The 10,068-nt window shown below is 40.2% G+C and overlaps 1 protein-coding gene across 2 annotated transcripts in view; it reads left to right on the top strand.

The window, feature by feature from the left end:
- The first annotated feature begins 982 nt into the window (after nt 1-982).
- The window catches only part of LOC101580521 (retinal dehydrogenase 1-like), a 36,299-nt gene continuing 27,213 nt past the window's right edge, over nt 983-10,068 (top strand). The window contains exons 1-2 of one of the 2 annotated variants that reach the window (XM_023722960.1): nt 983-1,111; nt 9,519-9,623. In XM_023722960.1, the coding sequence (XP_023578728.1) occupies nt 1,049-1,111; nt 9,519-9,623 (168 nt within the window). In that variant the 5' untranslated portion in view covers nt 983-1,048. The remainder of the gene's footprint in view (nt 1,112-9,518; nt 9,624-10,068) is intronic. The other variant, XM_023722961.1, reaches the window with a different exon arrangement.

The raw sequence follows: 10,068 nt of genomic DNA, 5'->3' as shown, positions 1-10,068 counted from the left end.
CACTTTTCAAAACCAGAGATCCCTCTCTGCTGTGTGAGCTTTCACAGGTAACGCTGCACAACCCTGATCATGGTGGTGCGATGCTGTGTGTCAGCATCCTCAGCATTCCCCGAAAGGCCTGCTGACAATTCTGTTTCCATGTAGCAACTACATATGACTTAGGGCTCCTGAGACCACTGCAGAAGTCGGCACCTGTGCTGGGAATACAGCTGCATGACGAGGCTTTTTAAAGCTGACAGAGAATAGTGCCTACGGGTCCCTTACACCCCTCTTATCCCCAGTTCTCTGGAGAATTGGCTGATCTGCTGGTGGACTTGTCCTGAGATGCTTGGTTGGGCTTTTTTTTCTTCACATGTCTACTTAGAAAAACTGCCCTTTTGGACATTCCATTCTCAGATTCTCTGAATCTGAGTCTGTCAGAGAACAGAAAGTTACACAGCAGTGTAAAAAGGAAGAGGAAAAGAGAAAAGAAAGAAAGACAAAATGGCCAGCTAGATTGCTCAGTGGACTAAGTGCCTGCTTAGGCAAGCACAGGGACCAGGGTTTGATCTCCAGCACCACATGCTGCACTGGCCTCCGAGTCTGGGTGTGGTAGTGCACACTTGTAACTCCAGAGCTGGGGAGGCTGAAAACATGAGGATCATCAGGGGTCGGAGCTGTGTAGTGAGATCTTGTACCAAATACATAAATTAAAAAGAAAAAAGAAAATGGGTTCATGGACTTATCAGCTGGGCTGCATAACCTTATTACAGCTTTCAGTTTTGTAAATTAATTCATCTGCAAATAGTTCCCTGTGTCCAGATGCAGCTTCAGTGTCAGAGTGCTGGTTTTAAGGATTTGAAGTTTAAAGTCAAAGGCTTCCTGCTTTAGGAGTTACAAAAACTAAATGGTGTCCTTTCTGTTTTGGTCCAGGTCTGCTCACCCAATCACAGCCCAATATGCAAATAAGCTTTAGGGAGTGTGCAATAAAAAGGAACAAATAAAGCCAAGGGCTGTGTCAGAATCAAACTGCTGAGCCAGTCACTTGGGTTCCGGAGCTGAACCAGAAATGTCTTCAGCTAAAGTACCTCTCCCTGCCCCACTGGCTGATCTGAAGATCCAGTATACTAAGGTTAGTACAGCTTCTCTGTGCTGCAATACCCTGGGTTTCTGTGAGGTACCTCTGTTTGAAGCAGAAAAGACCACTTAAGTTGTGTAAAGAGGCCTTTGCAACTCCAAAATAAGGCCTTGTTTAAAATGCAGGTCTGGCAGAGGGTAGCGGTGCCCAATTGCAGTTCTAACCCTTGTAAGGTGGAGGAAGGGGATTGCTGAGAATTTGAGGGCAGCCTGGACTATAGTGAGCTCAAGGCCAGCCTGAATTAGAGAGTGAGGTCTTGTCTACAATAAATATCATACTTTTTAAAAGTTAAATTTAAAAATGCAGTCCTGGGTGTGGTTATCTAACATATAATAAATTCTCCTTCTATAAGACTGCATTTTGTTAATTGGTTTCTTAAGATATTTCTAAGTGAAAGGAATTCTTTTTTATGTGAAAGATTCTTGAATTTAATGGACTTTAGTAAATGCTGCCTTATATTTAAGAAGGCAATTAGTTGAGAGTCATGAACTCTTTGTGGAGAAGGAGATTCTGATGTCATTTCAAGGAGTAAAAAAGCTAGGATCTTTTTTAGGGTGAAGCTAGAGGCTTCCAGGTCCAGGAGGACTGCTGTCGTCACTGTTCCTGGCCAGGCTGGCACCTCCTGGGGACTGTGCCTGGTTTCCATCTCACATGTCCCACCAGCTATTGTGTAGGCCCACAGTCCTGGGTTAAGATTTCAAGGATGATTTTTTCTTAAAATATGTAAGTTGAAGTATTGCCCCGTGGGAAGATATAATGTAGGAGAGAGTAAAAGTGCTTCGTGGAGTTTCTGAAGCACTTGCTGAGAGTTGCTTCTCAAATTGAAACATAAGTATTAGATTGTTTTAAAATATTTGGTACAAGGTCTTGTTATGCAGTTCAGGCTCAGAGTGATCCTCCAGTTTTCAGCCTCCCCAGTGCTGGAATTGCAGGCGTGCTCCACCATTCCTGTCTTGGTAACTGGCTCAGCTTGTTCCGGGGGTGGGGCAGGTGCAACTTGTGGTGCTGGGGATTGAACCCTGGTCCCTGCACTTGCCTAAGCAGGCTCTTAGTCCTCTGAGCTATCTTGCCAGCCCCGAGTGTCAGATTTTTGAGATTTTTTAATTAACTGATAAAGTCCAAACTTGATCTCTACTGATAACAAAAGCCTATGATGCCATCTAATCCCCTATAATATTTTAAGGTTTTCACAAGGGGAAAGGAGATACTTAGTTCCATATTCTCTTTCCAACTTTTGAATTCCCTTGAAGATGGTCAGAGGAAGGGATTTTACAGAGGAGCTACAACGCTGTGTCTTAAATCATGATACTTTCCATTCCTTCAGGAGTAAAAGGGCTAATAGGTCTAAGTACCCGGGTTTCAGAGTTTCTCAGAGGGGGCACATTAGGAGATGTCACCCACACTTCTGACTCTAGGTAGAAGACTGGTTTAAACAAGTTAGGACTGTCGCTATAGCCTTGGAGATCTAGGTTACTGAGACTAACTGAGCAGCCTGAAGAGAGGGATCAAAATGAAATATTGGGACTGGAGATTTGGTTCTACTCTAAATTATTTGCCTAGCAAGCTGGAAGCCCTGGGTTTGGTCCTCAGCATCAAACACAAGAAATAAACCTTCCCTATAAGACAATTCAACCAACGAAAAAAAAAGCTGTAAAATCAAAAAAAGGCCAAAAATAAACAACTGCAAAAAGAAATATTATGAGTCAGAGTGGAGAAGACGCATAAAGCAAAAAAGAAAAAAAAAAAAGCACAAAATAGTGTCTTTTATATCTAAAAGTGTAAACCTGGCAGTATCTTCATGAATTTGGATACAAGGATGCATAGATTACCCAGCCTGGGATGTAAAGCCACCACCCTCTCATTTACTGGTGAAAACACTTGAAATAGTTTCCACTGTTTGTCAGGCCCAATTTCCTAAACAAGTGGATGGCATACTTTAAATTAAAAGAACAAGAGACTTGATCTTTTCAGTTCCAAGAACATCAAAACCTTCTCTCTCTCTCTCTCTATTTTTTTTTTCCAGGAACCAGGGATTGAACTCAGGCACTCATTTTACTGAACTATCTCCCTGAAACCTTTGAATAGTGCTGGGCAGAGAGCTCAGTGGTATAAACTGCTACCTGGAAAGACCCACTGGGCCACAAAAACAAAAGGAGACAAGTTCTTTTAATGAGATTAAGAGTCCTTGGAGCTTGAAACAAAGAACTTCTTTGGGGAAGCTGTTTTTATTTGATTCTCGAACAAAGAATGCTTACACTGAGCAGGACCTTGGGAGCCAGGTTAAAGATTTCTCCTGATGGCTCAGTAGAATAACCAGTTGCCTGGCAAGCTCAAGGGCCTGAATTCAATCCCCAGTTCCACAAAAAATAAATAAATGAAGAAATAAATAAATAATAAAAAATATTAAGATTCCTCCATGTAGGACATTTTGCCAAGTAAGAGAGCTGTCTTATCTCTAAGGTTGGCGGTTGATTGCTTTGGAACAGGGCTGCCAGCAGCTTGTGTCCTTGGCTGCTGCAGCTGTGGTCATATCAACTTCAGAGAGTCCTGCATAGCTCCTTCTCAACACAGCCAGAGGTCCCCTGTAATTCAGCTACTTAACCCTATACAGCAAGGTTTCCAAACAACACTCACTGGGTACTTAAATGCCCAAATGCCAAAGGGCTATTCCAAGGGTTAAAAAGACCTCCCACTTTTAAAGTGTTGATTACAGGCTGCAATTCCTTTCTTGCCTCCAGTCTCAGCAGAGTAGTTGCTTTTCTACCTCTTTTATATTTTTCTGATTAGTCCAGACTTTTGGATTAACTTCTGTCCCTACCAGGGGAAGGCAGGGGCCTAATCTTGGTGTGTATATAAATAGCTGTGTTTACAAGAGATATGATACCTATCCTAGCAGGGGGGAGAGCATTTTTGACATAATTAGTAAGGCATGAGGGAATTTAACAATTGTCCTGACTGAGCCCACCAAGTTGCTATGAAAAATATGTGGCTGTAGGATTTGGGTCCCACCTCTGATGGTCACATGGACTGAGGAAGGCAGGCTGGAGTTAGAGATGGTAACAGAGAATGAGGTTCCAGTGACAAGTAGGTGAATGGTGCTGCTTCTTAGAACTAGGAAAAACTGGGCTGGTGGACAGAGACAGCAACTGGATTCCCAGGAGCTGCTGATGGGTGTTCTGGGCCCCCTCAGCCTTGCTGCTGGGCCAGCTGGATGAGGAAAGAGTTTGACAAAGTTGACAGCTCAGCTTTGAGGTGATCCCACTACATGTGGGGCAGAGGTGGGCAGCTCCTTGCCCGGTTGCTGATGACCCTTAGCACGGTTTTTATGGCAATGTCCTGGCTTTCCACAGCTATAAGAAGCAGATGAATCACCTTCTGAACTCTGGGAAACTGCTTGGACCCCAGAGAATGGCCACTAAGGCAGCTACCTCTGACCTCTTTTCTCTTTTCTTTGGCCTGTTCTATTTGGAATAAGTTCCTTTTTTTTTTTTTTTTTTTTTTCGTAACTGTTTTTCCTTATACATATCTGGGGCAAAATTGGATTATCAATTTAACCCTGATGACTTGTCCCTCCACAGTGACTTTGAGAGTGAGCAGATCCACTGCTAATCACATTTCGGTGGCCCACAGAACGCCATTTTCTTGTGTGAGGCACACTTCTCCTCTAGATCTGGAGACCAGGGAAGGACAGGCACAATCTACCAAGCAAAAACAGAGATATAAATGTTACTTACCTCCTAAATGCAATCACAGTTAGCAAAAGCATATTGGAAAGAGGAGCAAAGAAAAAACACTCTGCAATTAAGATCTGATTCTTATCAGTCCTGGAGGGACCTTCCACTCTGAAGATCTGGAAACTCCGTAGAAGGAGCCAGAAACCGTGCTACCAGGCCCCATTTACAATCTCAAGGAGCTCAAGTATATTATTACTATACTATTATTATGCATATTAATATATATTATATATAGTATATAGTGTGTGTATATATATCATACATAGTATATATGGTATGTATAGCGTATAGTGTATATAGTATATTAGTGCACTACTATATACTAGTATATACACTATTAATATAGTACCGATATAATGTTATATTATATTATCGCACATATATTGTTAAGATTTCATTATTTTGCTAATCTCTTACCTTACCTAATATAAAGTTAGATGTTCTCATGTATAGAAAGAAAGTCTACATGGGATTGAGTACTACCGGTGTTCTCCGGCCTCCACTCGGTACTGCAACATTCCCAGGCAGATAAGCGCGTCTGTGAACTCACACCCGTCTGAGTTTCATGACACTACTAATTTTGAGTGTTTTATTGGGTGTGTGTATGTGTGTGTGTGGGTGTGTGTGTATGACAGTATCAGAAGTTCACACAAAGACTGAAGAGCTGTGAAGCGGTGCTAATATCTGACTGCTTGATGTTGTGTGTCTTCCTGATTTATTATAATATTGGAATTGCTACAATAATTTGTTACTTGAAAATTTGCACAAAAAGGTCACAGTTCTCAAAACTTTGCCTGAACAGATAGCTGTGCCACCCTAACTTACTTTATCCAACTATTTCCTCCGAACTTTCAATGTTTATTTATTTATGTATTGTGTTTTCGGACAGGGTCTACAGGGTTTCACTGCACAGATCAGACTCATAGTGGTCTTCTTGTTTGGAGCCCCCCAATTGCTGAAATTATAGGCACGTGCCACCACGCCCAGTCTTAATCCCTGTCTCAGCACACCCCGGGGGCGGGAAAACTTTCAATGTGTTTTAGAAGTTGGTGAAGCACAAATAAACTACTGAGTGATATTTTATATTTGGTATTATCTGTAGAAAAAAGGAATTACACACAGACAATTATAGCATTGGGTACTAATCCTGTTAAATATGCAATAGGTACTGCATTTTCGAGTCTTGCGCAACTTAATTCCTCAATACATGACATATACATTGGCTGGCAAGTACTCTTTACATCTGCAGGAAACAGCGACAGCCTGGCGCCTAGTAAATGTGATATCCTTTCTGTTTCCTGGCTAAACTGAAAAGGCTGAAGGGCATTTTAAACACAGACAGGAAAGTATGCACACATATTACCTTACAAAGACTATAAAATGAAACAGAAATGAAAAAGATAATTTTATTTCTCCTTTTTTGTTTTAGTCATTGTGTCATATTTTTTTACTTTTCTGACTCCGGTTGGACATTTTCCTTCCATGTGTTATTTCCTCTTTAATTTCCTTTTATGTTTTTCTTCTTTGAAAACCAGAAATGTCTTCTACTTAACATTCTGTTTTGCTGCTTTAGGGCTTGAGCTTAAAGTTGCTGCCAGAGAGCTAGCTTTGGCTCTTTTCCTTGCCACCTAACTATGTTCCAGGGTTTTGGCATTGTTTATTCATCCTCTTGTTCTCCTCCCTCTCCCACACACAGTCTTTGGTATTATCTGATGCTCCTGAGGTTCCTAAGGTTGAGAAAAGGTTACAACACACATTACTCAGCATGTGTTTACATGAATATTTATCACTCGTTTTCAGTCAGGATGGACTTTCAAAGTTGGAAATCCACACAGGCAAAGTTATATGGGGACACTGATTACCTACCCTCTGCTTTGCAGTATCTGAAAAGAAATCCTTAGTGCACTGTAAATGGGGCCTGTTGAAGCTCTCTGTCACCAGGGAAGCGCTGGTTTCCCTTGTAAGATCATAGAGCAGCCTGTCCACTGGGCCCTGCAGTAGTAATCAAGTGAGCTTGTGAACTGAGGAGACTGTTGGGGGAATCATGTTGCCAACAGACTCCCAAATCTCTCCTCAGCAAACAAGGGTAATAGGACTTTGTTTTGAACATTAGCAAAATAGGAACTTAATCTGAGAAATGTTTGGAGATTGCTATACAAAATTTCTGTAGCTTTATACTAAACATAATGATACATAAGAACTGTTACTCTGGAATGGCAAAGTTTTCCAAATGATGACCTGGACAGTAAACTGCATCTAGGAAAGAGGCCCTTCTTTTATCAAAAATATTCAGATACATCTCTTTAAGTGTAACATATCCAAAGTTAAAGAATAAAATCAATTTGTAGGTTATCTTGACATTGCCACTTTATCTTTTTTTTTTTTTTTTTGGAATTGGGGATTGAACTCAGGCCCTTGTGCTTGCTAGGGAAGCGCTTATTCCACTGAGCCATCTCCCTGGCCCCTCTACTTTTTCCTCACATAAAATAAAACCCTTGCATTCCAAGAGGAGGCATAGACATCCATTATTTGTAATCCATATTGTGAAGTTAAAGTTGATATCTTTCTACTACTGTACATCTATATTACTCAAAGCATTCTGAGTCCAAAGTTCATATTGAGAATATGCTTCACATAGAGTAGAGCCCAAGAATATTGTGCTTTCATAACATCATTCTTTTTCAATTTACCAAAATCAAGCAGGAAATAGGAAAGTAGACTATTGCCAGATCTATCATGTCACCAGACCATGCATGTATTTCATAGTTAAGTAAAAATACATTAGCCCAGACCACTCAATATAACATATATTTAATTTAATTACAAGGGATTATTAGTCAAATGCACATGGTCACATAGGAGGTTAAAAGTAAACACATAAAGCTAAGCAAACTTGGATATACAAAAGATAATTAAGCTAGTTCCTAAGTTCTCCACAGCTCAAGGGCAGAAAGTAATGCTGGAATACCTGGCCTTTGAAACCACTTCCCTAGTCATGTTACTTATACTGAGTTCTCTTATTCGTGAGAGGTTCGTGTGGGGGGAAATATAAGTGATTCATAATTCAAAGGCTGCTGCTACTTGCTGTGCTGAAGCTTTATGCTCTCATTCTTCGCTTATGAAAAGAGACTCACAGACGATTTCAATAGGGACTAATTCATGAGGTGGTTTCTGTACTTCAAAGAATTTTCTGTCCTTTAAAATTAGTATTTGAACTCTTCTACTGGATAAAAGTGCAGTGCAAGCTTCTTACTAGCGGAATCAAAATTCGTCCCAAGCCAAATTCATTTTCATAAACAGGCTAGGACTTTATCCAACAGGAGCTCTCATTTCTGGGCAGCCTCTCTACTGTGCTGCAAAAGTCCCAAGGTTGGTCCTTCTCCACATTGTTTTTCTTTTTTAACACTAATCTTATCTCATTCTGTCCTTCAGTCTAGGGATGCACCTTCGAGACACACAAGCTCAGGTTCCTGAGTTTGACTCGTGGTACCACAAAAGACACATAAATGTCCTTAAGAAATGCGTCCTTTCATCGCACTTCCTTTCCCTCCATGAGTCTCACTGTACCTTGTGTTGACACAAGCGCCGCTTTCACTCTTTGGTTCTAGTCTATGACTTTTCTGATGGTGATATAAACACATGGTCCTCTGAGATCAGCGGTGGCAAGCCTGTGGCAGGCTGGCTGTGTACATTTTAATACAAAAGATGTTAGTATATGAGTTGTCTTTCTAAACTAAAACTTCAGCATTCAATTAACTGCTGTGTTGGCACTTGGAGATAAATCCAGGGCTTCTGGGGTACAGGTGGAGCACTCATCTCCCACTGGTTTGCCATCACTCTCTTAGATCTTCACAAAAGAGTACTATTTAATTTAATTGTTAGTTATTTTTATTCATTTGGAGGTAAATAAACATCAAACTGGTTTATGAATGAAATGCAAATTATGAAGTGCAAAAGTTGAAATTGGGATGTTATATATGGCACATTGATAGTTTTTAATGCTTCTGATATAGTCCACATTGAATAAAATTTTAAACTTTCGGCATGCATATCATTGGTATCACTAAGAAATCTAGTACCTGACCTCGTCTGCAGACCAATAAATTAGAAGATGTTCTTTTGAAAAGTAGAAACCACCCTTTATTCCTTTGAAACAAATCAATGAAACACAGGTCACTATAAAAATGTTTCTAAGCAAATTTAATGCAAAATTACATCCCAAAATCAGTTTGTAACAGCAAAATAAAGGATCAAAAAATGGCCAGTCATGATATCCTATGGAAGTAGCCCAGAACAGTCATGTTCATAATTGGAAGAGGAATGCGAGAGCAATGGTTTACAAAGAACTAGCCCACCTGAGCTTCGGCTCTTACCTCAGATTTATGCTACTTCAGTCAAGAACAGCATTCTTAAATTGTTTTCTCCACTCTGTATTTTCAAGCAATGAAAGAGGGAGGACGTTCACAAAATGTAAAAAATACTTTATTTTAGTGTGCAAACATGTTTGTGTTCATGTATGTGTGTTTGCATGTAAAATGTCAGTTATAACAAAAAAATTAGGTAGCAAAAGGTTTAGGCATGTTGTGATGTTTCAGTTTTTTTTCATAGAAATTTCCAGAAGGTAATATTTGAATTCTTTTTAATGTACTTTATGTGTGTCCCTGCAGATCTTCATAAATAATGAATGGCATGATTCAGTGAGTGGCAAGAAGTTTCCTGTCATTAACCCTGCTACTGAGGAGGTCATCTGCCAGGTGGAAGAAGGGGACAAGGTGGGTTTATCAGCAGCAGTCCTGTGTCAATGCAGGGTTCCCCTGAGCCTCACTGTTCTTGAGCCCCTAGGTCCCATAGAAAAGCCAACAGAGGCCTTGAGAACAAGACTCCTGCGACAGTCTTGGGTCATGAGGGGCCCTCGGTCACCACGTAATGGGAATGACTGTTACAGTGAAGGTGTTGAATTGTTTATTTTCATATAGTTTTCCTTGTTTTGCACTTGAATTATGTGTAATAGATTTATTATACAAACAGTTTCTAGCAAAAAGGATTAACCACAGGGATGAAAGAGAAAAGAAGTCTTTTAAATAAATAGTTTTTTTTAACTCTCTAGTTGAAATTTGTGCAGTTAATATATGATTTGGGGGCAATCTAATCATTTTACATACTTCATTGCCAAGTTATTTTATTAAAAATATCTGAATTCATATTAAAGAATATCTT

This window comes from Octodon degus, unplaced genomic scaffold, assembly GCF_000260255.1.
Source record: "Octodon degus isolate 3935 unplaced genomic scaffold, OctDeg1.0 scaffold00095, whole genome shotgun sequence".
Lineage (NCBI taxonomy): Eukaryota > Metazoa > Chordata > Mammalia > Rodentia > Octodontidae > Octodon > Octodon degus.
This window is presented reverse-complemented; position numbering and strand designations above follow the sequence as displayed.